Genomic DNA, 27,943 nt, shown 5'->3' with positions numbered 1-27,943 from the left:
GCAAAATGTTATTTTAAAGAATAAAAGAAAAATTCAAATCATTTATTAAACATAAATATTAAAATTAATTCTTTCGACATTATTGACAAGATACAGAATTACAAAAATACAACAAAATTTCATTTTGCCAGTTAAAGGATTTATAATTCACTATTCTTCTATAAATCTATACGATGGTAATTTTCAATTATTTTAAAATAGTTTCTTATAAATGCGTATATAAATGCAACTTGTTTCTGAAAAATAGGTCATTATATAAATATTTATAATGCTAATTAGATATTTCCATTTTATACCTACATAAAGTTAGTAATTTATATTTTCTTACCGCATTATTCACAAAATCTCTTCCACTTCTTCTTGCGATTCGTATACCGTTACATACATCAATTTCTAATTCTTTTTCATACTTTTCTATAATATATGATAGCACCACAAATAAACCACACGCAGTAATCCCATCACTGTTTTCATACAAAACAATAGGTACGTTTAGTACAGAATTGGAGAAGGTAATTTAAACACTTACTTGCAAGAGACTAAACATGGTACCCTTCTTGTAGTTTTAGAAAAGGCATCGAGAATTTTAAAGAAATTATTTGTAGAATTTGGTAGTTGGTGTTTCTCGTTCCAGTCGATAAATTCAAACACATCGACACTACTTTCATACAATATCTAAAAGTATACCATTTTAATTTTAGGCCCCGAAAACGGTAAAAATATGCTCTTACTATTCTAGAACTTGTCTCATACTTCTGCAAAAGTAACATAGTACTGGTACCGTAAGAGTACTTTATTTCTTTTAGGAACCTAACAGTGACAACTGTTGAAGATGTGTGGTGTCTTTGAGGCCATAACAAGTGTTTCTCCTAAATACAAAGAATATATTGTACATTCGTCGGTATAAAACTATTCTTCTTCTCTTTACTTACTTTAAGTCGGTTTAAAAATAGGATGTGTGCAATATTTTTTGCCATAACTACATTCCAAAATTCCAAAGCACTTTCCCTTTGTGGTTGTTGTAAAATCAAGTATTTTTCCAGATTTTTATAACCATCAACTTAAGTAACCAGATTCATTATGAAAGGAGCCGTATAATTATGTTTTAAAAAAAGTTACCATAGCTTGGACGAAGAAGATTACCAGTATCACTAACTGAGGAATGAGGAAACCATGATTTAACTATTCTATCGTGCCAGCTTAATCTTTTTAAATATTTAAGTTGGTCTTTAATAACATTCGTGTCTAAATGGTGTGAAAGAGATTTCTTAAAGGGATTTTGTAACTCCATTATGCATTCCAAAACTGTTAGATGTGCCAGTGAAAAATATTCCTTAAATTGTGTATTTGTATAAAAAAACACACAGTAAAATATAGTAATTTATACCATTCTATTGATCATACTGGGCCTTTGCTCTCTCATAGTTTTAATTAAAGCATAAAAATTAATTTTGTCCTCCGTATTTGCCATCGTTAAAGCTAAATCGCATAAAATTAGAGTACCAGTTCTGTTTATTCCAAATCTGAAAGAGATTTACCTAAAATAAATGCGTGCTATAGTCGAGTCACCGGACAAATATAGTAACTAGACCACCACGAATAGTAAACAGCAAACAAAGGTGTCCATATTTGTGAAAGTCGAATATTGGCGCTGACAGAAATTACATAACGACAAAATAATGTCTTTTTCCATAATAGCGCAATATTTTTGTTTTATTGCTATACAGGGTGTTCTCGAAGTTGACGCGTTCCTTGTAACACGAGGTACTACACATTATTCTTAAGAATTTTAGCCTAAATCTTAGTAAAATGTTTGTATTAACGGAGATATATAATTGATTGTATATTGTTATTGTTTTCTAAAATTTTAAGTCCGGTCCTGTCCATTTCTCCGCTGTACTTGATTAATAACTAACCTGGCCCAGAATGGTGTCTTTCTGGAAATCGCTTTGCAATACTCTCTGCACGCTGCAGATGCATTCTGATAACGTGATAACATTGCCCATGCATTTGCAACATATCTGTGAGCTCATTATTTTCCTAATAATAAAGCCATTTCGACTAATTAGATGACAACTGTGACAGTAGTTTTGATTAATGTCCATGCTTATTTGATCTTTTTTTGTCAATTCCAATTTCTAACAAATCAGCGCAAATTTGAGCAGGACCGATTTCAAAAATTTCAAAAAAATTAACTTATTGTATCTTCATTGCCGTACACATTTTACTAAGGTGATTTTGGCTAAAATTCTTTAGAACAACGCATACTATCACATGTTAAAAGGAACACCTCAACTTCGAAAACACCCTGTATTTATTCGACTATACACAAAAGTGTTTGTGTACCCGGAATGAATGACGATTGGGACAAGACTCGTTTCAGTAATTTGTCTTATGTATTTTATCACTGGCACAAGAGCGTTTGGATACATTGGAATTTCGCTATTTGATTCCCATCTAAGGTGGATATGTCTGACTCTTCTAGAGTACTGCATGTAATATATTTCAAAGCTTCTAATGTCATGAAACTCATAACTATCTTCGTTAATTAATTTAATTGTCATTTCTCCACATTCAAACATAGTGTTCAATTCTTGCGGCCAGTATTCTGCACACATCCTCTGGTGACAAACAAATTAAAATTCTGTCGGGTTAAGTTACTGGAGAACTAACTCTTTTGTCTTCAATAAGATTAGTTGCCATCACAATGTTTTCCACTCTCTCTTGCCAAATTAATCTCCAAAAATCTTTGATGGTGTAAAACTTCGGCCCTTGACAAGCTATATAAGCTTTTGGACGGTCATATCCCTGTAAGTATCGAATTTATAAAATATATTTTGTATTATAACGGGTGTTTTTCTAAATTTGGCGTCGAAGTAGGCGTTGAACTGTGGATTGTGAACGCACTATACAGGTTACGAATCACGGATCAGCTGTTTAAATCTTACGTTTTTACACGAGTGGTGCGATCTCAATCGACTCTCCAACGCCTACTTCGACGCCAAATTTTAAAAAAAACACCTTTATACTTACATTAATATAGCTGGCATTTATGTAATCATGTGTTCCCATTCCTGCTAACGTTTTAAGAATAACTCTAGTGAAATCGTCTAAAAACATATTGTAAAAATCGTCAATGTGTTGTTATAATTAATTAATTTTATTTTATTTACATGGAATGAAAGTTTGATCCTTGTTCTTGTTAATATTTTGATTTTCAAGACCAACTGCACATGATGCAGCTGTTACTTCTGGAATAGACTGCCAAATTAGAAAACATCACTATACATACGTAATTAATTATGTAAACCCACTTACATGAAACTGATTTTCAAGATTGTTTGTTGATAACATTGTCTTTTTTAAGTAACTTTCAAAAGCATTTATTTGAATAGTGACATTATTTTCAAATTTATCAATTGGCATCAACATTATATTTTCTTGCTCCTGAGTTTTATTACGGTTAAAATTTTTCAGAGGAGAAATCTTACAACAGTGAAAAATAGAAACCGCTGTAATCATTACACACAATACTACAAATATTACTGCCACTAAAATTAAAATTAGACTATTTGCTGAATTGTCTTTAGCACTGTTAATTTCACCCCCAGTTTTTTCTGTAAAATTATTCTCTTTTCTCATTTATTAACATCAGAAAAATTAATTGCTTACCCTCTGCACTTTTTGACATTACCGAAGCAGTAGTTATGTCAGTTGTAGAAAAATAAAATTTGTCATTGTTTTCTAATTTTGTCACTTTCTGATGTTGTGTTGATGAGCCTATCTTCTTTAAATCTTGTTTTATCGCACTCTTTAACATATTCAAAGGTTCAACGAAAATGTTGTCTATTAATACAGTTTCCTTTTCGAAACTGACCCATAATTCTATTTCGCAATTTTTAAATGTTGGCACATCTTCAATTTTGGTTTTTGTCTTAGTTGTCAGTATCTCTTTTGAAATATTTCTGTCAAAGTTAGTACACTTAAATGGTAAATGCCATCCTTAGTTTGCACAATGAAGTAAGTAATTTTCACTTACCGTATATTTTATTTTGTAAGTGGGATACTTACCCTCTTTGATACTTGCCCACTCCAACAATATATCGCCGCTTGGGTAGGCAAGATTTGCGTAAAGAGTTTCTAAGATGTAAATAATAGTAGATTATATCACTAAGAGTAGAAGTTGAATCCTTTTATCCTAAACCCAGAGACTGAATACCGAGACGAAGTCAAGGTCGGCAACTGGGTGAAGCACAAAAAGATCTACTCTGAATGATATAACGGGCCTTCAAATAAATTTATATTTAGAGCAATCTATGGAAATTCAATTGTTTGCAACATTTTTCCAGCGTAGAAAATAACACAAAAAACGTCTAACATTTTAACGAAATAAAATTAGGTTAGAAAATATTTTAAATTTTTGTAGTGCATTCTCCTTATTCCCCCTCCACGGAATATAACAATATGAAATTAGCAAAAAGTTATGTAGCCTGTGTAACTCCGGGGAATAATTGGTTACCTACAAAAATTACTTTACTGTTAACAGAATTAGAATGTCGCCTACGCCTACTCTAAATATATATTTATTTGAAGGCCCGATACATATACTACATATTTTATCTTCAAGCGAGGTTTATTTCCAAGTACTTACTTTTATATGTTAATAGCTGCGGTACATTTGTTACGATAGATTGATTTTGCGCTATTAAAATCACTCGTATGTTATACGCGTGTGTTGTCGTTGACAAATTATTGATTTCACAAGTTTGATTTTCGACAATCAATCCAGGAAAAACTTGTAAACTTGATACATTTATATAAACACTTTCGTTGACCTAAAATTGGAATTACATCAAATAAGTTTACATTCCTTTGGGTTCTGCATACATTTTTATATTGGATTTGATAAAATTCCGGCTTGATTTCATCCCCTCCATATCTTAAATTTATTGAAATTATCACTGATTGCTCTCTTAACGATTTCAGTACAGGAGGTGTCAGAACAACTGGCAATTTTTCTAAAATTAAACACTTAGAACCTATTTCATACGAAAAAAAATTTAATTCTTACTTGAACATTCCTTTCCGAAAAATGATCTTCTACATGTTGTACAACCATATGCCATATCACATTGTTCACATCTAGACAAGTTACAAACCGAACTACAGTTTAATCCCCAATAACCGTTCCCACAAGCTGAAAATAACAATTTTCCTTTCAATTTCTTTTAAAAATTTTCTGAACTAACTTTCTGAACAAGATGATCCCGTGTATCCCCAGGCACAACAGCAAATTCCGTTTTCCAAACAGATTTTGTGCTTCTGGCATTGAGAAGACGATCTATCCAGTAACTCTTCACAACTTAAATCGCAATTTTTTCCTAGCTGGCCAGGCTTGTGACAAAATTTACTGTCGTTTTGAATTTTGTTTGGTGCGTTTAAATTTTTACATAAGTATTTATCGTTGCTGTTAGACGGCAAATTTATGGAAAAGGTTGCTACAAAAGTTCAAATGTTTCATATCTTCTGATCTTCGATTTTAATGTTACCTATGTTATCAGGGCAAAAGCGAATAATGTGAAAAGCCCAGTAACCTGTCTTTTGACCGTCTAGACGTTTCCTGAAAAGGAAAAGTTCCCCTTTTCCAGATGAATTACTTCGGATTTCTATTTTTTGCCATTTTCTTAACAGCTTGTACTCATTAAAGCCTTCTACAGTTCTGTTGAATATGTTCTTTTCATTTACATTAAAAATTATGTCTAACGAACATTTTTTGTCTACAGCAACAAATATGGACAAACATATGTTCTTGGAAGAAACCACAGTCCAGTGAGTTGTATTTTCTAAGCTGATTTTGTCAGAATATAAAAACTGATCTATAAAAAGTCCATGTGTACTTATAATACTTGAATTATATGAGATAATAGATTGGTTAAATTTCTAGATTCTTCAATCAGGAATAATTACAAATACTACGGAAGTAAATATTATTTTTCTATTTTGCACCTACAACACAGTCATTATAACACTCAAACAGGTTTCGAAAAGGAGCTCTTTTCGAGACGCGTTTCAGGAATATTTACTTAAATTTTTAATGTTGGCAGTGACTCATAGTGACTTGTTGCTACGTGATCACTGCATTTCACGACACTTTAAATTCAAAACTTACATTGTTCGTCTAGTTACCAGCGTTACCAACCCTTATATTTACCAAATATAATTTTCCTAGCATTATGTTTTGACTTTTTTTAAATTTAAGGGGTAAAATAGAAAAAATGTTGTATTATACTCGTTTTATGTCATTTTGTCGCACTTGTTTGCTTTATAGCACTCGTCGCTGTGCTCCTCGTGCTCTAAAAAATTGCGTGCGACAAAATGGTGTCTTATAAAACTCGTATAATAAATAACTAATTTTTGTTCTTTGCGTCTGTAGGAAAGTTATTACGAAACCCATTTTGCGTGATAAAATAGAAATTCGCCTTTTTAAAACAAACTTTGAGTAATTTACTTTTTCAAGGTTGGCTTTCCTGATGTTGGCATGACAAAATATTAATTTAATTTGTTGCTTGAAATCTACAATAATTGTTGTAAACAAATTAGACTAATTCCCGAAATTTGAAATTTGTTAATTTTCACTTAAAATTGGTTTAAAAGGTATAAAGTAGAAAAAATAGTGTGCATCATATCTCGTTTATAAGGCATTTTGTAGCACTTAATTCTTCATGGTACTCCTCGCAAGCTCGTCGTGCCCTAAACCCGTGCGTGCGACAAAATGTTTCTTATAAAACTCGTATCATAATATACTATTGTTTTGTTATTTGTAATTATCTCATAGTTAGAAGATTGTTTATTATTTATGAATAAACTTAACCATTCCTGCACATATAACAGTCTTACAAATGTGTAGTTTTGAACTAATGTCGTTGATTGTAACAAATTCTGGATCAAACCCCAATTGTGTCATATTTTTTATTAGAGTATTATTGGTAAATACAACGAAACCATTGTGTTTCCCAATTATGGCGTAATGAAACCATTGAAAAGATGAGTTTTTCTTCATAATCTACAACCGAAAACGTTCTGTAGATAATTTTGAATACAATTTCGTATAATATTTACATTATTATTTGGTCTTACAAGAACTGATGTTTCGTTTAAAAAATCATGCCCATAAAATGTCAAATTTAAGTTACCATTATCTGAGTACACTGAAAAGGAACGTAACGTATCTTTTATGATGTAATTATCATATCGCCCTGTCGTAAAATCTTGAAAATTGTTTGTTCAGATTAGTGCAAGGAAAAGTAAGTAAAATGTTTACCATCCCATCGTTCATCTGTAATAGGACTAAAGAATCCATTACTTGAATCTGTTGTCATCCAGTCGCTTGTCCGTTCGCTTACAGCAGTTAATTGATTTCCATCATCTATAATAATTGTGACAAGTTAGCAAATATTACATAAATAGCATGTACTGTCTATACCCATTAATGGTGTAATGTAGGCAAACGAATTTTGCGTCATTACACATGTTATTTTCTGATCTCTAATTAGTGTAATTATTTCAGATGAAACTATTCTAATGAGCAGAACATCACAATAAATTACCCAACTTAACATTTCTGTGTAAATTTTCTAACGTAGAAATGAAACTAAAGCGAACAGATACGAAAGTTTATCTCAACTGATTAAGGAAAAGTAGAATTTTAGGTGTGTTTTTATTATTTCTATGAAAAGATTGCATCTTTAATTTATTTTTGCTCAATCGACAAAACTTAGAAGGGGAAAACAAAACTGACAATATTTATGGAAGACAACAGATAATATAAAAAATGATAGCGTTAAAAAAAATAACGATAAGCCAAGACCATGTTGAACAGATTACTCAAAAGTGTTTCGACTGCAACACTGAATTTACTGATTTTTCTAGTAAAGTCCTTTCGTTACTTATGTTATATAATAAAGGGCCTTCAAATAAATTTATATTTAGAGCAACCTATGGAAATTCAATTGTTTACAACATTTTTCCAGAGTAGAAAATGACACAAGAAACGTCTGGCATTTTAACGAAATAAAATTGGGTTAGAAAATATTTTTAATTTTTGTAGTACATTCTCCCTCCACGGAATATGACAATATGAAATTAGGAAAAAGCTTACTATGTAACCTGTGTGGCTCCGGAGAATAATTGGTTACCTACAAAAATTACTTTACACTGTTAACGGAATTAGAATGTCGCCTACGCCTACTCTAAATATATATTTATTTGAAGGCCCGATATAATATCTAGTATTCAACTATTTGCTATATTTATTATACAGGTGTCTCAAAAGAAAAAGACAAGTCCACAGCTCCCTTATTTATAGGACGATTTTAATTAACTATAAACCAAATTAATTGATTCTAAATAGGCTACAAAATGGCCTAATAAAATTACGTATAGCTCAAGGGCTAAACTATAAAAAAAAAATTCAAATTCGAAAATATAGGTACTTTTTTTAGTAACTCTGAAAACAACAATTTATCAAAAGTATACACTTACATACCAAAAATACAAAAAAAAATAAGGGAGCTATAGACTCGTCTTTTTTTTGGGACATTTGTATATTATAACAGTACATGTAACTGCATTATTAATATTTTGAACGATATAATTTTTTTATCATTTTGGATATGCTTACCAGTGACATTTGTGAATTCATCTAAAAATTGTATAAATTTATTGTTATTAAAAGTATTTGAATGTTTTTCGTTTCCATTATGTGTTCTAAACGTCAGCTCTTGTCTAACACTTACCGATATTAATACTGTGATGGTTACACAAGAAATAAATAAACTACTATTATTTCATTCACTCATTATAACATAAATTATAAATAATTAATATATTACGAGTAAGGTAGCTCGGTGGCCGCATGGCTGTCGGAGACAGTGCTCAGAGGTCGCGGTCCCGGCCCTAGTGGGTTCGAATCTTACCGAAGGGGGAGGATTTTTTCCAAGGAAGGAACCTCCGCCGGGTCATGGATGTGTGTGTATGTCTTTCAGAGGCTGACGGTAGGATGGTGGAAGGAAGAGCGACACTCTTCCGACACCACCGCGAGGTCAGCAGGGTTCAAATCCCAGGCCGGATGGGCCTCCCATGGATGTTGTGTGTTGTATTTGTGTTGTGTTGTCCAGAAATAAGAAAAGGAGAAGAGAGGGTGGGCGTGGGTGGCCGGGGAAAGTACCCCGGAGCCCCGCCGCACATAAGGAAGAAAAGAGAGGAAAAAACAAGCCGACCGCAAGGTACCTGATAGGCCAATGGTGAAAAATATATATATATATATACCGGGTGTCCCATCGGTTTGGCAAAGTAGATTTACTAAGTTAATATAAGTTCTTTGAAAAATGTTATTATTTCATGTTATACATACAAGTTATGAGCACGGTTTAAAAATATTTTAGATTATACAGGGTGTTTGGTGTATCGGTGACAACACAAACTTATATTTTTTTAAATGGAACACCCAGTATTTTTTTGCGTTTTTGGAAAGCTCTCGTCAAAACAAAGAGGAAGATACCACATTTGATGGGTCTAACTTCTACTGTTAGTAAACTATTCGCTCTTTTGTGTCCGGACAAACCAAACTTTGAAAATTTGTAAAAAATATAACAGATGATAATTATTTAGATTAGGTTTTTTTAGAACATTGTAAATATCGTCAATTTTATTGCCTTGTTGAAAAACATTTAGATTTTTACTTAATTACGTAGAGGGCGCTTCAAACGCAAACTCATTATTTAGTAAATTTTTTTAAATGGAACACCCTGTATTTAGATATACCGTTGGATAGCTCTTTCAATGAGCGTTCAATAGGTATAAGGTGTTTGGCATCTAAAATAAATAGTTTATCCACAAATTTCATTTAAAATATCAAATATTTCAGATTTTTCCTTAATTTAACTGAACCAAAAAAATACTACGAGTACTATAGATTTACAAAATAATTCAAAAGAGAATAAATTTAACCTGTAATTAATTAACTCTAAAAAAAGAAATAAAAAGAACAGTGGCGGTTGTACACATAATGTGGTTCCAACATGATGGTGCACCACCTCATTATTATCGCCGTGTTAGACAGTACCTAGATAATTGGAGGGGAGATCACTGGATAGGACGCGGTGGTCCTGTGGCTTGGCCAGCGAGATCACCCGATCTAACCCTTTTGGATTTCTTTCTTTGGGGTTTTGTGAATCAAGAAGTCTATCAAGAAAAGCCCACTACATCGCAGGATATGAAAAACCGTATAAGAAATGTGTTTCAAACAATACGACGAGAAACTCTTTCCAATGTTCGTGAAACATTTATTAGACGATTAAATTTATGATTGGAACAAAGTGGGCAAATCTTTGAGCATGTAGTCGGATAACTTGTTTATTGCGGTTTTTTTTTTGGAAAGTGTACAACCGCCACTGTTCTTTTTATTTCTTTTTTTTAAGTTAATATTAAAGGTTAAATTTATTCTCTTTTGAATTATTTTGTAAATCTATAGTAATATTAAACTCGATGAAATGTATTTTTTTGGTTCAGTTAAATTAAAGAAAAATCTGAAATATTATTTGATATTTTCAATGAAATTTGTGGATAAACTATTTATTTTAGATGCCAAACACCTTATATCTTTTGAACGCTCATTGAAAGAGCTCTCCAACGGTATATCGAAATACAGGGTGTTCCATTTAAAAAAATTGACTAAATAAAGAGTTTGCGTTTGAAGCGCCCTCTATGTAATTAAGTAAAAATCTTAATGTTTTTCAACGAGGCAATAAAATTGACGATATTTACAATGTTATAAGAAAACCTAATCTAAATAATTATCATCTGTTATATTTTTTACAAATTTTCAAAGTTTGGTTTGTCCGGACACAAAAGAGCGAATAGTTTACTAACAGTAGAAGTTAGACCCATCAAATGTGGTATCTTCCTCCTTGTTTTGATGAGAGCTTTCCAAAAACGGAAAAAAATACTAGGTGTTCCATTTAAAAAAATATAAGTTTGTGTTGCCACCGATACACCAAACACCCTGTATAATCTAAAATATTTTTAAACCGTGCTCACAACTTGTATGTATAACATCAAATAATAACATTTTTCAAAGAACTTATATTTACTTAGTAAATCTACTTTGCCAAACCGTTGGGACACCCGGTATATATATATATATATATATATAACAAGTATATTATTTTGACAGAGTATTTTATTAATATGAGTCTCTCCAGTGTCAGACGGCGTTGATCGACGACGAAATTTCTTTTTGCAATTTATCTAACTCAGATTCATTTATATTTATATTTTTCCTTTTTGTATAATCCATCTTATTATTGTTACTACTATTATTGTCATTCCTAATATTAGGCTTAGACTTATTGCTATTGCTGTTGCAGTATCTATGGAAGGTCCTGTAATAATAAATTAAAAATTAATTTGATTGACGCTTCAAAAAGAAAATATACATTATATTGTTAAATATATCCTAGATGTGGAAAATGTTATCAGGGGTAAGTTTTTTCACTTAAATTTTGAATAACTGTAACTCATTTAACACAATTATCATTTTTACACATAGGTAGTATTTTGTTCGATATTACAATTACAATTAATTCTGTACCCCCACATTTTCACATTTTAAATGTTTCCATAACTAGTTAATATATTTTTCTATTTTGCACATTTACTTAAATTTTTAATGTTTGCAATGACTGACAGTGAGTAGTGGCTGCATTATTTAACACTTTAAATTCAAAACTTGCAATTGTTTGTCTAGTTGCTAGTGTCACCAACCCTTTATACCGGGTGTCCCAACGGTTTGGCAAAGTAGATTTACTAAGTTAATATAAGTTCTTTGAAAAATGTTATTATTTCATGTTATACATATAAGTTATGAGCACGGTTTAAAAATATTTTAGATTATACAGGGTGTTTGGTGTATCGGTGGCAACACAAACTTATATTTTTTTAAATGGAACACCCAGTATTTTTTTGCGTTTTTGGAAAGCTCTCGTCAAAACAAAGAGGAAGATACCACATTTGATGGGTCTAACTTCTACTGTTAGTAAACTATTCGCTCTTTTGTGTCCGGACAAACCAAACTTTAAAAATTTGTAAAAAATTATAACAGATGATAATTATTTAGGTTAGGTTTTTTAAAACATTGTAAATATCGTCAATTTTATTGCCTTGTTGAAAAACATTAAGATTTTTACTTAATTACGTAGAGGGCGCTTCAAACGCAAACTCTTTATTTAGTCAATTTTTTTAAATGGAACGCCCTGTATTTCGATATACCGTTGGATAGCTCTTTCAATAAGCGTTCAAAAGATATAAGGTGTTTGGCATCTAAAATAAATAGTTTATCCACAAATTAGGATAACTTGTTTATTGTGGTTTTTTTTTGGAAAGTGTACAACCGCCACTGTTCTTTTTATTTCTTTTTTTTAAGTTAATTAAAGGTTAAATTTATTCTCTTTTGAATTATTTTGTACATCTATAGTAATATTAAACTCGATGAAATGTATTTTTTTGGTTCAGTTAAATTAAAGAAAAATCTGAAATATTTGATATTTTAAATGAAATTTGTGGATAAACTATTTATTTTAGATGCCAAACACCTTATATTTTTTAAACGCTCATTGAAAGAGCTATCCAACGGTATATCGAAATACAGGGCGTTCCATTTAAAAAAATTGACTAAATAAAGAGTTTACGTTTGAAGCGCCCTCTACGTAATTAAGTAAAAATCTTAATGTTTTTCAACAAGGCAATAAAATTGACGATATTTACAATGCTCTAAAAAAACCTAATCTAAATAATTATCATCTGTTATATTTTTTACAAATTTTCAAAGTTTGGTTTGTCTGGACACAAAAGAGCGAATAGTTTACTAACAGTAGAAGTTAGATCCATTAAATATGGTATCTTCCTCTTTGTTTTGACGAGAGCTTTCCAAAAACGCAAAAAAATACTGGGTGTTCCATTTAAAAAAATATAAGTTTGTGTTGCCACCGATACACCAAACACCCTGTATAATCTAAAATATTTTTAAACCGTGCTCATAACTTGTATGTATAACATGAAATAATAATATTTTTCAAAGAACTTATATTAACTTAGTAAATCTACTTTGCCAAACCGTTGGGACACCCGGTATTTGCCAAATGTAACTTTCCTAGAACTGTTTTGAACTTTTTTTTAATTTAAAATAGGGACAAAATAGAAAAATATTGTATCATACTCGTTTTATAGGCCATTTTGTCGCACTTGCTTACTTTATAGCACTCCTCGCTGCGCTCGTCGTGCTCTAAAAAACGCGTACGTCGTAATTACGTAAAAAAAAAACGTTGACCAGAACCATTATTCACATATTTTTAAATATGTTATTATGACTTGATATTGTAATTGCAATTAATTGAATTGAACTGAATAATAAAAAACTGTTCACGCACAATCAGTTATAATAATATCTGTTTGAGTAATCTTAGCGGCGTAACTAACAATTAATAAATATACCTAAGAGAAACAACATTTGCACTAATTTATGCAGTCAAAGAGGTGGACCATATTCAATTTAAGATCATATAAAAATGAGATTCTTATTTCTTCTTACAAAAACAATAATTTACCTCTAGTAGGATCCTCGGTGGTGATTTTATTGCATAAATTACATGCCCATTTGCAGTCCTTTTCGGATAACCCGCTTGCTGGAAAAATTTTCATCTCATATTAACATGGTACAAAATTATATCTGCTTATTTTGTATCAATAAAAATTCCACAAATATTTTTTACTTGCAAGTAGTTTTTAGTGAAATGTATATCCACAATATGATATGAAATAGTGGTTAGAATTCACACTTACCGTTATAATGGGAGTCACTGTAGCCCCAAATGCACTTGCAGTTTTGATCTCCACATGATTCTACATTGACCCTTTTATTATTCTGTTCTATTTGGCTTTGCATTTTATACTCGTGATTTAAAACGTGACATAAATAATTGTTTCTTTCTATTTCAGATGAATTTACCTTGTGGCCAACTAAATACAGATTGATTAGAAGTGAAATTGAAAATATTTTCCACTCATATCTTGTTTTTGTTATAGAGTTTTGAGTGATAGTTTTCTAAGAATTAAATAGACATATTTACCTATATCATTTGTAGGACATTCGTGTAAATCTATTCCCCAGTATCCAAGCGTACTATTGTCTGTTGTTGTTTTATAAAAACTCAAATGTTCTATACCAGTTTCAATTTCAAGTTGATAGACTTGCCAAGAATTCAAAAAGCTTGGGTTATCTCTGGAGCTATAAATTCGGTTCAATTCTGGAATTGTCAGAACACATTTTTCACATAAGGATAGGTACAACAAGAAACAAGAGTTTTCAGTATGGATGGATTTCACTGTTAATGTTGAAGGTTTTCCATCCGAAACTTTTTCCGACATCATGAACTGATCTAAAAAATTCACCACATAGTAAGCTCAAGTCACTGTATCCATATTTGTATACTCACAGTCGTGTATTTTCCAAAAGGTGTCTTTCTCAGTTTCAATAACAATTTTCTGAGGATTAAATCCAAACAGTGATTCAATTACTTCGCCATTCAAAATGCAAGATACGTTATTATTTTTAACACCAATTGAAATGTGACTCCATTTTTCATCTGTTACAGATAACGGCACGTCGTTTCCCCCGATCTCGTCAACTAGATGTATTTTCATTTTCACTGGTGAATATAGTGAAAATGACAGTGATCTAACAAACTCGAATGTTATATGTGTTTCTGTAAAGATTCCAAAATCTAAAACAGAAAAAAAGTGCTAAAAAAACAATTAATTCCTAACAATATACTTAATTGTTTGGCCTAAAAATTTAAAATTGTGTTTTTTAAGAGGTATTGAAAGTGCTTTTAATGCGTCACAAGAATATAGCTTACAGATAATAAGAAATACTTACGTTCCCATCGTTTATCCGTGACGGGTCCTGATAACGAATTACTTGCGTTTGTCAAAATCCAGTTGTCGTAATTCCAGTCTTCTCCAAATAACAAACTTAATGATTTTGTCGAGTTCTCAATAAAGGGTGGAGATATAAATGTAGGTAATGTTACGTCTTGCGTAATGCACAAAACTTCGTTCTCTTTTCGCAAAGTAACAATATTGCAATGTGAGTTTACAACACCCATCAGAAATAAAAGATACAGCCCTGTCTTTTCCATGCTTCATGCTTCCTGTTCACGATTGACAAGAATTAAATCTCAGAATAACTGAAAAAGTTAAGGAAATTAATAATAATCCAGGTATGTTGCGAAATGTTATTCGTGGAGTTAGATGAAGGGCTCATTTGTGCTTGGAGCAACATGGAAAACATTTTCAGCATTTATTGTAACAATTATTGAATAAAATAATAGTATATCACATTACGAGGCATGAAAGTGATACTTTGCAGACGAGATGGCGTGTTGAAGAATACGAGGATGCGAAGCGTCCGAGTACTTCTTCAAGCCTCCGAATCACGCATAGACACTTTCATGCTGCGTAATGTAGGTATTACATTTTTTCTGAAATCGCTTTTTAAAAATTTAAAAACAAAATTCTATCGCATCAAGTCGGACACAGTCACCTAGGTAACGATAACCATTATAGTAAAATGACTATCTAAACTATCTATACTTGCAAAGTAAAAATGCCTCGGCAGGCAAAAATCGCAAAACTGACTAGACTTGAAAAGTGACACTTTCCAGATCCAACTGCGTCTTGAAATGACCCACTTTCTTGACAATTTCAGGAAAACGTATTTTTCTTGAAAATTCACGTATTTTTTGACAATAAAATCTTATTTTAAACTTGCCACCATTTTGGCTTTCAACTGACGTTTGTAAAGTAGGTCAAGCGTGTAGTTCAAGTAACGACATACGGATTCAAATGCATGGATAACTCGATTACAAATTAATTTGATCGCTCGATACCTCCAAAAGAAAATGAAAAACTCATTCATCAACTTTTTTATTTCTATCATTTGTGAAATTGAGTTAGTAGAACGACTGATAACATATTACAACATACCTCAAATATAATTTTGTTGTATCTACACAAACAACATACCTTTTTAATCGTAAAATTCAAAAGTAAAAAAAACAAGATTAGCGACAATATTTGGTAACCTTTACAACTACGAACTTTCGTTTAATAAGCCACAAATGATAGAACTTTCTTTATATATATATCATTGTTACTATCTAATCTAATAATTATTATTTACTTCTGATTGGGTATATTTTTGTCACGAATTATTATGATCACAATAATTTATCATTGATAAATGTAGGATTTGCGGAACTGAAGGGGAAACAATTGAACACATCATTTCTTCTTGCACCGTCTTGGCTCAAAGCGAATATAAGAAACGTCATGATATATTCGCTAAAATTATACACATGAATTTAGCAGTTAAATTCAATTTATTAAAGGATACACAACCATATTACATTTATAAACCAGAAAGTTGTTTGGAAAATGACAATTACAAATTATATTTTGATCGCACAGTTTTAACTGACATTCATATTCAGCATAACAGACCAGACATCATTGTTTTAAATAAACAACAAAAGCAAGCATATCTTTTAGATATAGCTGTTCCAAAATCACATAATATAACACAGACATATAACACAAAAATTAATAAATATTTAGAACTCTCCGTTGCTATGAGAAATCTTTGGTGTTTAGAAAAAATTTCTATTTTACCACTTATAACTGCGACTATTTATCAAACATCTCGGTCAAGTATGGAATCATATCGGGAAGAATAAAAAGGAAAGGTGTCATCAGAATTGTGAAAAACTCATTTCATGTGTCACCTGTTTTGTTCACGATCCATTAACCTAGTAATGGGTGGCGTGACTGCATTGTATCCTCTGCGCCGGATACAGCTACTTGAGTGTGGTGGACACTGGCGGAGCTAGTATTAGTATAGCATATTCTACTCAGGTACATGGGTAGCAAATGAAAAAAACATTGCAACAAAATACTCATTCGACCTTCAAAAGCGTCACATCATTTTGAAATCGGACTATCAAGTTTTTTCATATTGCAAAAGAACGGTTGCTTGTCGCTAGCTTAGCACATGGCCAACAGGTTCAACAGCATCAGCTGGGCAAGTAACACGCCTACGGATTTGGCCAATAGCAGAGCGACTTAGAACCGAGCACAAAGTACAAGTGGTACTCAAAATCAGACTTATTTATTGATTAAAGTTTGCAAAATAATACCGTAGTAGATAAACAATTGCGAAACGCAAAACAATTATTACGTCTCACTTCTCAGTATAATATATCACGATTGGCGGAGCTGGCGAGGGCACGGCCAATAGCAGAGCGACTTAGAACCGAGCACAAAGTACGAGTGGTACTCAAAATCAGACTTATTTATTGATTAAAGTTTGCAAAATAATACCGTAGTAGATAAACAATTGCGAAACGCAAAACAATTATTACGTCTCACTTCTCAGTATAATATATCACGATTGGCGGAGCTGGCGAGGGCACGGCGACTTACGTCAGAAAAAACATCGATCACGAAACGTCGTACATACCGGGTGTCCCATCACTTGTGTCCCGTAGGAAAATGACTTTAAAACTAAATTATATTTATATGAAGGTATTATAGATGCATAAATACTGTTCACCGCCACAAAAATTGGATATTACTTTTTTGTTAAAATTAATTACCTAGGTACAGCAAGCAAAAAACTATCACTTTAAAAATTAAATTTTGTTCGATGCAGTTCAGATTTAGTATACGTTATGAAATAGTTATAGAGAAATAAAATCCGTAATTAGAATTTAATTAAAATGTTTTGATGTAAAGATATTTGGTTAATTTAATTTGGGTCCTTCTACTTTATAAAAATTTATGGAAGACAAAGTTAAGTTTGTGGGTATTATTCTTGTCCGCAATTTATGGTACGAAGACCATTCAAGAGGGTTCCAGCGGTACCTGCCTGTGTAACGACGTCAAACACACTGCAACCCCTCATAAATCTTCGTCTGCAATAAATTTTCATAAAGTAGAACGGCCCAAATTAATTTAACCAAATATCTTTACATCAAAACATTTTAATTAAATTCTAATCACGGATTTTATTGCTCTACCATTTTTTCAAAACGTATACTAAATTTGAACTGCTTTGAACAAAATTTAATTTTTAAAGTGATAGTTTTTTGCCTGCTGTACCTAGGTAATTAATTTTAACAAAAAAGTTATACCCAATTTTTGTGGCGGTGAACAGTATTTATGTATCTACAATACTTTCATATAAATATAATTTAGTTTTAAAGTCATTTTCCTACGGAACACTAGTAATGGGACACCCGGTACAACGAACGCTGGTACATTCAAATTCTACGCAGCCTTCCATGCACTTCAAAAATACCTCCTCGACAGAGACCCTTCAAAGTGCTGGTTCTACTATGCCAAACCAGATGCTTGGCGTTGAGATCCGCCTTGGCACTGTAGAACCATCACTCTGAGGGTCCGTGTACTGTTTGACTCTGCAGAACAGCGAGACATGGTTGTCCTGAGTTCGGACTCGCTGATTTTCATGGCGGGAAAAGACCGACAAGCCGTTCTGGACATCCCATCATCAAAGACTTTACACTTCAAGTACGCATAGATGTGGTCAACGATCACGCCGGACGGAACCTTGTGGAGAATGTGCAAAATCCTTCGTGTCCAAAGAAACCCACTATGGCCGATTCAGGGGGAACGTGGAATGATCCAAAAGCACCCCCTGATAACCTCCTGCAGCAGACTTTGTCAAACAAGTGAACAGAGGGGTGCGAAGAAACATCCAGAACAAGAACGATGGCGAGATTGTCAGGCCCTCTTTGCTAGCGGAGGTCCTTTCCATAAGCTAGTCCTTGAAAGTGTCAGGAGTGGACGATATCACAAACAAGATGATAAAACGGCTGCGCGACCGAGCGGTCATCAATGCCGTGCTGTGATTCAGACACATCCCGCAGAGGTGGAAGATTGCTGACGTCATCCACTTCCCGTAAGTGGGCGGGGCCTTGGAGCTTCCTCAAAATTATCGTCCGATCAGCTTACTTCCCTGTTTGGGGAAAATAGCTGAAAAGGTGGTAATTGAGGAGACTCCAGAGGTACGAACGAGGGCTGAACGTTATTCGTAGGGAGCAATTCGGTTTCAGGAAACATCATTCCACAACGGACCAAGTATTTGGAGTAATTGAACAGATCATAACAAGTTTCAACTGGAAAAAACACACGCAATCCGTTTTTCTGGACGTAGCCAAGGCATTCGACAAACTCTACCATCAAGGACTCTTCCATAAGGTCATTGAAGCCGGATTCCCGATCGGACTGGCGAAAATCTTTCGATCCCACATGCAAAACAAGACCTAGAGATAATGGTAGAAATCGTGTCATCGGAACATAGGATTACCCCAAGGTTCGCTCCTGCCATCGTTCTTCTTCTCTATTTTTACGCTACATTAAGAGCCGCTTCCACAACGGCTCTCTACGTGGATTACACTGCTGTTCCAGTCAGGCACTCCAGTGCCGAATTCGTCACGCAGTTGACACCTTGCAGGCGTGGTTCAGACTCGGCGGAATAAACGTGAATGCTGCAAAGAGCAGAGCGATCCTGTTCACCAAGAGATTGTCTTCTGGACCAGGGACAGCACAACTGGTTAGCAAGGTAACCAAGTTTGGAAGTTGCTTACAGTGGAAGACCGAAGTCAAGTACCTGGGAGGTATCTTGAATCAATACAATGCCGGGAGCGTCACATTGCCGTTTCTCAAAAGTTGCATCATAGCGAAAAGCGTCACATCATTTTGAAATCGGTCAGTCAAGTTTTTTCATATTTCAAAAGAAAAAGATCTGCTAGCGTATCAGCTGGCCAAAAATAGATCCACCTTGGCAAATTACACACCTGCGGAATTGGCCAATAGGAAAGCGATCAATAAAAATTCATGATAGTGCCGTAGTAAATACGCAATTTCGAAAACAAAACAATTATCACAGTGTCAGCGTAATCTCGAAGATAATTATTTGAATCATGTACTTTGAACTTCCCTCCTGGATATAAATATCTGATGGCAATTTTTCAGCGTTATAGGAGTGGGATCCTGGCGCTCAACTAGATAGGACGTATCACAAGAGCCAATAGCGATTGCTTGTTTCAAAGAACTTTTCTGCAAACTTAGCTTTTCAAACAATCCGATGGAGTTTCCAAAATGGAACCGGAAATGAAGCCGTATCCGTAGAGATGCTGCACCTAGTACTCGGTACTTTTAAGACCGAGCTGCTCGGGCAAATCGCTGCCCTGCTACAAGGACCATGATCGCTGTTGGGAGGGTCCCACTCACGTCTTCCTGCCATTTAACTCTAGGCCCATATTAACTAACCCCACGCACATGCGTGTATACCTACCACTTAAGTGTCCGTTCCCCCAGGAACTACCGGCAAGCCGATGGGCTTCCCTCCTCCTTTAGTACCACACGTAAATACGAACCGCGACGCCCTTTGCCCAAATTCCTAGGATTGGGTAGCCTTACCGGTGGCTACAAGGACTGGTGACACCAGGTTCCCACGGCAAGCGAGCGAGGAGGAAGACGAAAAACAAAGGAAAGAAGGAAAAGAGCTACACACCAGCAGCCGCCACCGACAAAGACGGTGAGTCCGCCGCTCCGGAAGAACACGAGGAGCTCGAATCACAGGACAGCTCCGAATTGCCCGCGTCAAAGGGCACCCCTGAATTGCCATCAGCACGTGGAGACGTTGAAATGGAGACGGCTGTTTAGTCGTAGGGATCGGACTCCAGCAGTGAAGACACCGAAGAGGAATCGAGCAACGATTTCACTGTCGTCGAAAGCAGCGATTCCAGGAAGCGGAGAATGGAGGATTGCCAACAGAGCTCAGATGCCGAAAAGCAAAGAAATAGACGAGCGTCTGGGAAACGGAGGCCCTATCAAAAGCAACCGCCCCAAGCGCACCTTCAAGGAAGACCCGCAAAATATTTGTTTCAGTTCCGCGAAGAGCACAGTAAACGGCATCAGGATGCAACAAATCTCGCTGGATCATTTTAGGGCGATGACGATGCTTCTTAAACAACAGAAACTGCTATACCTACCACTCATTCATCCTGAAGAGTGAAAAACGCTTGAAGATCGTGATCAAACAGATTGACCGAAACATCGCCTGCGACGCGGTTGTGGAAGATCTAAAATTGCAATGTATAACCTCCAAGGTCAGCAGAATTGCCCAAAAGCAGAGGCTGGTGGATATGGTCGACGTTGAAGTCCCCAGGGACCAAACCGGGGGATACAACCTCAACAAGGTGCGCAACTTAGAGATGCGCTGTGAATCGATGAAACACCGAAAAGGACGGAATGCGCGAACTGCGGAGAGGCGCACGCTGCAAGCTATCGGGGATGTCCTGCGTGGTCCTCGTCACAGACGGACAAAACCGGAGACGCCAGGATCAAACCTCTTAGTGCTCCTGTTGGTTACGCGTAAAACATGCAACATGAGGTCATCTCCACTAGCGATACCGTACCAGAGACAATTAAACATAGTAAGACTGTCTAGATCTATTGAAATTTCAGCGACGCGCGATACTAGCGACGCGCTAACGTGAGGCCGAACTAGATGTATAATAAGTTGCATATTCTTCAACTACTGCAATTAAATGTATAATTAAAGTCTGTCTCAATTCTAAATTTCCACCAACACTGCATTCTACGTTGGAAATACAACCGGCAACACTGTTTGGTGAAAAATAAGTCAGATTGTATTTGTTAGGTTATCTGTCAATCTCCCTTTTTACAACTTAAAATTTTAGAATAAAGGATAAGAATGAAAACCTTTTTTAAAATGCAGAAAGTGAGTAGGTAGAAAATCAAATTCTAAAAGCAAAATAAACTTATGAACTAATTTTAATGTTTTAGAATCATGTTTATAAAATAATTATATTGCCAACTTTGGTTATAAGAATCCCTAATTTAGAAACATTTTTATTTTGCCAACATAATTCAACAGGTGGTGGAAATTTAGAATTGACACAAACTATTGCTGTATTCATTGGCGTTCCTGCAGCAGCAGTTACTATTTTAATAATAAAAAGTTCTAACAAATAATTTTTAATAAAAATGAGGCTGAGAAGTAATTAATCCTATATTATTATAGTGAAAGTAAAATGATTTCAACGAAAACATTAAAAAAATATTAATAATGAATAGCAGCGCCATTAGCTTGTATAACAAGCTGTAACCGTCTCCCCATGGACAGAATGATTCCTCATATCATAATCCTCTGCAAGTCTCTCCCAAGCCTTTACGACTGCTTCTTGCAATTTTTCAAATGAATCTCATTTTCGCTCATCCATTGCTTACAATCATCGCAGTGTGAACAGGAGAATTATCCTATAAACATAATTTTCAAACCAATAAAAATTATATTAATTTTACTACCTGTTGAAAAACGAAATTATTAGGAAAGATCTGCTGAATGGGATGGTAACATAATGTTTTCTAGAATGTCTCTGTAATGCACTGCTGCGAAGCGTCCATCTACACGTATTCTCATTCCATGCACGCTAATCCATCCCCAAACCTTGACCGAAAATCGTCCAGAATTTGTTACTGGATGAATATAACGTTCATGGAACCGTAAGTTCCGTGGCCTATAGCCTCGTAACCTTCCGTTGTAGCGAGATTAAAAAGTCCAAAATTCCTCGTTTTCATTTAGAAAATTAGTTATAAATTCGACTCTGTAGCGTTTGTTTTCCTCAGTAAGAAATGGTTTTCTTGCGGCAGCGGAATTTTTTAAACCAGCTTATTCAAAAACGCTGTCGAGCTATTCTGATAGATCCCAGGATATTTGTTCTATTCGTATTGGCCTCTCAAGCCTGTTTTCTTGCCAAAGTCTCTTTATATTGTAACCTTTCGACTTCCTTGACTTTTCCTCCATGATTTTTTTTCTCCCTCATTTGGTGTATTGTTGGTTGCCGCCTTCCCTCGGATGAAATTTTGCGGAAAAATACGAAACAAAAATAATGAGAAAAAAAATATTTATGGATCCTACGTTGTGTTTTATTTTTATTTTGTTTAATTAGGTTGTAACGAGAGGCCGTACCTTCGGAGGTTTCCAAAAAATAGAATTAAAACGATTGAGCACACTTCACTTAAATTTTATTTAACAAATAATCGATTGTGGTGGCGTTTGGTCCCAACAAATTATAGAAATAAATACATGAATTTGATAACAGAAGTTGGTGGAAATTTGACCCAATGAGATTTGACTCGCGGCCCTCGAATTGAGACCTGACTCATGAATAAATGACTACGCTGGACAAATACAGAAGTTTCTGGCGCGAACAGCATTATGAAAGTTTGAGATGCGAACTATGTGATCCGATTTAGATTTCAATTACCCCAATTAAATTGAACCCGACGCGATGCCCTGGAATCTCATAGATCACCCCGGTCTACTTAGGTGGTCGAAAATAAAAAGGAAAAAGGGTTCTAACAGGGCCGAAGGGTACCTCTCTTCACGTGTCAGCTGGCCTAGTTTGGTCACTGTCCCGTTTACGGGTGACATGGCGGTTTGTGCACTTATGCCGAACCACAGCTAATTGAGTGCGACGGACACTGGCGGTAGCTTCCCGATCTCGAGACTCCAAAACTTACATAATAAATGAAAATGTTTTATAATGAATTTATACTAGTTCCCCTTGATGAAAGCACGTTTCCCCAATCGGTAAATGCAAGAAGATCACATACTTCGCGATAAAGAAATTAATACCAGATTCTAAAGAGTCACGTGGTCATCAGATACTCACGAAAATAATATAATCTTTACTTTAGAACGATAAAGAACTAAATGCTGGTAGACTAATTAAATCACGACTACAAATAATGTACCAGAATTAGAGAAATAATTTACCTTGTAAATGTTAAGCACGTGGTCACAAAATGGCTGCTGGAAGTACTGAACGTACCTCCGGCTACTTTGGAGATCAAACCCCGAGTAAATTAAAAAAGCCTTGTTTTCCGTCCTGCAATCGGTTTTATCATTTCTGGCGCACCCCACTTTCGCAACCCCTACTTGACCAAAGTGACCAATCAGCTCGGTTCTACTTTACGCCGATCGCGACGCCTTTTCGAAATCTCTAGAACTTTTGAAATTACAGTTTCCGTTTTTCCACCATTATTTTAAATGTTTAAATTTAGACTTTTGTTAGGACCAGATCGAATGTACAAATTTGTTCTAGAATTAGAAGCCTGAAAAAGAACACTAAATTACTGACTCTATTCAATAATAAAAATCAGCATCAAGAAACAAACACAATCTAAAAATTGGAACAAACAGAATTAACAGGAACGCTGAATTACCTACTCTATACAATAATAAAAATCAGCACCAAGAATTAAACAGAATTTAAATGAAATAAACATAATTTAAAATGAAACAAACATAATTAAAATGAAACAAACATAATTAAAATAAAACAAACATAATTAAAATGAAACAAACATAATTAAAAGGAAACCTAAATTGGGCTTGAAACGCTGTTACGCAAGTGTTATATCATGCATTGACCTGCTACTTCTAAAATTTGCTCTACATTGGTTTGATTCCCCAAAACAGTTCTAATTAATAATTACTTCGTAATTTTCATTCTCTCTCTCTCACTCACACGTCTGATTTCTACGACTACCTGGCTTTACCGTTACCCGGTCCTCTGTGTTTTCTACCGACTCCCTTTCTACTTTGCTTTGTTACTTTTCTAACTAAAAGTGCAAACGATTCTAGTTATTTTCTACGATAAAGCGCTCTGTTTTTTTTTTAATTTGCAATTCTCGCCCTTTGATTACAAATATGCCACGAATTTGAGAATGCTAAAAAAGTAAATTAACCTAATGAACATTAATTTTGTTGTTCTCTCAATTTGAAACCTGCTAACATCAAATTAATTAATTCAATTATCCCCTGATTTTAACTGGACTCCCCAAATTGTCGAACAAGTAAATTTTGCAATGTTTCTTTTCCCATAAAGACTGTTATCTTTGTGCTGTGTTCGGACAGGACGTGTACCTGCATTTTCAAAGAAAGGTTGGCAGATTTCACTTGAGGAATGTGGTGCCGACACGGCTTCAATAAAATTTACAACTGACCAGCATTTCCGTCGCAAATGAACGGTATTTAAAATATTTCGTTGAAATTATTTTAAAATTAAAATTCTTAATTTATCGAACCTATTCGGACCGTTACAATATTAACGATGCAAGTTTTAGTGCAATGTAAATTCTCTCGTCACAGCAGCCAACGACCAATTTTTTCTAGCTTTGCAATAGTCCTAGCTGTCTGAATCGGTGTGAGACTGTGAGATGGCGTGGCATTTTTGAAAAATACTTTCAACAATTTTATTTTTCACTTTAGTGTAATTGCGTGATAACTCCTAGAATACGAAATACGTAAACATGTCCATAACAACCGGGGCATAATACAGGGCGTAATAAGAATAAGCGGGCGTAATAAGAATAAGCGGGCGCAATGAATTCATAACGCCCTCATCAATTCATAATTGCAAAGATGTCCTTTTTTTAAGAACACGTATAGTGAAAAATAAAATCTTGTATGCACCACCATCGAACAATATCCATCTCTCGGGCTAAAGCCCTCGAGTTGGATTAATCGTTCTCCGGGCGCAATCATCGTTGTAACGCCCTTGGTGCATAAATAGCTATTTTTAACGCTAGTGTCAAACTGTGACATTTTAGGACGTCTATGGTTTAAAGTAAAAATCAAAATATGGGAACTTTTGGATGGCCGCCATTGGTCTGTGGCCGCAATTGTACACTAATATTTGAGTTAATTTAACGTTTTACTTATAATAATTTTGACTAGATGTCGTTAGTTGATCTACATACATCAAATAAATGTCATTAGGATCATTTTTTCTATCAATTGGAATGGCCATAACATAGGTTAATGAAGTTGGTCATGGACATGGCGATTTACGTCAGGAAAAACATCGATCACCAGATATTTGCGACACTGCAACTAGTCAACACACTCTACACACAGAGAAGGCTGGTACGCTAAAATTGCACACAGCCTACCATCTACTTCAAGAAGTCCTCCTCGCCGTCATAAAGTGATCATTCTGTTTTTTTTTCAGATGATATTTAGTTGTTCTGATGTCCACAAAAGCAATGGTAAATACAAATAGAATATTTGGACCAGGAAAAAAAATTGTCAATAGTACCTAATATCTCAAATGCATGAAAATAACCGATTAAATTTTGACGTTTTGTCAAAAGGTTTTGCTTAGAAATATGTCAAGTAAATTTTCCACGTAACAAAATCCTGAGTGCGTACTATGCCAGCGAACAAATGTCGGACATCAATTTAATGTCATTGTCATTAGTTGTAAAACACCCTTTACATATTAATAACCCTATTTTCCACAGTTGTCACTTTGACACAATTCACATGTTCAGATTCAGTTAATCTGACGTTACTTTGAAGTATTGAGAAAATAATTTTAATATGTCAGAAATTATGACAATAAAGCCTACACTACATTTCATTTTTCCAAATGACAGCAACGTTGGTGTCCGAAATTTATTCGCTGGCATAGTACCACGAGGGATACCTATTGGTTGGAAAATTTCAGTTTTCATTTACCAATTCTTCACTGGTTTATCGCTCCGCCTTCGTGCAGATATTTCCATAGTCAAAATCCATGAGAGATTGAAGCTCGATTTATAGATTGACGTTCGTACGTATGACGCAAGCGTTGACGGTACCGCTGACGTTGACGTGCCGTAGTCGATGACAGACCATTTTATAAATTGGCCTGTCGCATTCGGTACGCAAGCGCAAAAGAAAAAGTTCATAAATGAGTGATGGCCGACCAAGACACAAATTTGTTATTAGGAGTTACAAGTTTGCTTATACGATACGATCAACAATTACCTACTTAGATAAGGGGCGGCTATGACTTTGGTTGACAGTGTCAGATTTTTCGTATCTTTGCTAACTCAGCCCTCGACTCAGTTAATAACCGTCAAAGAACTGTCACTATGAATCAGATTTTAACGCAAAAATAGTTTTTACTTCAAAACATAAAAGATTAATCTTACCTCGTAATGGTGTTTGCCTGTTTGGCCGAGTTTCGGAAAAAAATTCGAAATTTAAATTGTAACGGATATATGCAACCAGAGATACTTCTACCCCTGTTGACACACGGCCAAGATTCCAACGCCTTCTTTGATCTAAATAATTGTCGATTGCACGGTATTAGGTGCAGCTCATTTTGGTGGGACAAACATAAGAAGGAAAACGCCGAGAACACGATCAACGACCAAAAAAACACTTCTGTCATCTGTCAACTTCTGTTTGTGATTACGCAGGTCCGACTGTGTGCATTTTCTGGCTTGTGATTGGTCGAATTGAATCGCTGACGCAGGACGTTGACGTCAAAGTTGAAACTTGACCAACTTTCTCGCGTAGGTACGCTTGCAGGACAATGTTTACGGAAAACGCATACGTCGATTTATAAACGGACCAATGTACCATTAAAGGGTGATGATATTATTGATACTGTTGATTTGAATCGAATTATAATGCAATGACAGTTTGACGTTTGATGAGACTACTAATGTTGATATAATTGAACGCCAATATGTCGAGCTAATTAATTAGGTTGTCCAACTTTCCCTGTTTCCGGCAACTGTGATAGCAGCTGGGCAGGTCTTCGCGCGCACCTCCCTTCGTACTCATTGAACAACTCCGCGCCAATGGTTGTAACGGTTATCAAGGACACTTTGTGAGCCCTACCTCCTACCTCAGCATCGTGGGGGCAAAGAACTAACA

General features: G+C 34.7%; 1 protein-coding gene across 4 annotated transcripts; it reads right to left on the bottom strand.

Moving 5' to 3' along the window:
- Window positions 1-27: 27 nt before the first annotated feature.
- LOC138127970 (uncharacterized) lies at window positions 28-27,452 on the bottom strand. 4 transcript variants are annotated; one of them, XM_069044115.1, is made up of 28 exons: window positions 27,211-27,452; window positions 14,993-15,302; window positions 14,550-14,837; window positions 14,184-14,492; window positions 13,897-14,073; window positions 13,662-13,739; window positions 7,322-7,426; window positions 7,120-7,268; window positions 6,898-7,063; window positions 5,550-5,876; window positions 5,250-5,498; window positions 5,072-5,197; window positions 4,888-5,018; window positions 4,652-4,835; window positions 4,040-4,140; window positions 3,673-3,982; window positions 3,319-3,617; window positions 3,174-3,261; window positions 3,034-3,110; window positions 2,674-2,808; window positions 2,347-2,621; window positions 1,388-1,523; window positions 1,120-1,333; window positions 933-1,060; window positions 732-869; window positions 530-675; window positions 329-464; window positions 28-236 (listed from the first exon to the last, which is right to left on the bottom strand). In XM_069044115.1, exons 2-28 carry the CDS (start codon window positions 15,252-15,254, stop codon window positions 159-161), a joined length of 4,812 nt encoding a protein of 1,603 aa, XP_068900216.1. In that variant the 5' UTR covers window positions 15,255-15,302; window positions 27,211-27,452; the 3' UTR covers window positions 28-158. The 4 variants fall into 4 exon arrangements, with proteins under 4 accessions (XP_068900216.1, XP_068900214.1, XP_068900215.1 ...); XM_069044113.1 differs by lacking the exon at window positions 27,211-27,452 and adding an exon at window positions 16,141-16,267; XM_069044114.1 differs by lacking the exon at window positions 27,211-27,452 and adding an exon at window positions 16,102-16,228.
- Window positions 27,453-27,943: the final 491 nt, after the last annotated feature.

This window comes from Tenebrio molitor, chromosome 4, assembly GCF_963966145.1.
Source record: "Tenebrio molitor chromosome 4, icTenMoli1.1, whole genome shotgun sequence".
Classification (NCBI taxonomy): Eukaryota; Metazoa; Arthropoda; class Insecta; order Coleoptera; family Tenebrionidae; genus Tenebrio; species Tenebrio molitor.
This window is presented reverse-complemented; position numbering and strand designations above follow the sequence as displayed.

Excerpts from the sequence above, each read along its gene's own strand:
- LOC138127970 (XM_069044115.1), bottom strand. The coding sequence starts at position 15,254 with ATGGAAAAGACAGGGCTGTATCTTTTATTTCTGATGGGTGTTGTAAAC. Across the intron at positions 4,836-4,887 it reads ATCAAATCCAATATAAAAAT|GTCAACGAAAGTGTTTATAT; the intron begins GTATGCAGAACC and ends TTCCAATTTTAG. Across the intron at positions 4,141-4,651 it reads GCAGCTATTAACATATAAAA|AAACTCTTTACGCAAATCTT; the intron begins GTAAGTACTTGG and ends TTTACATCTTAG.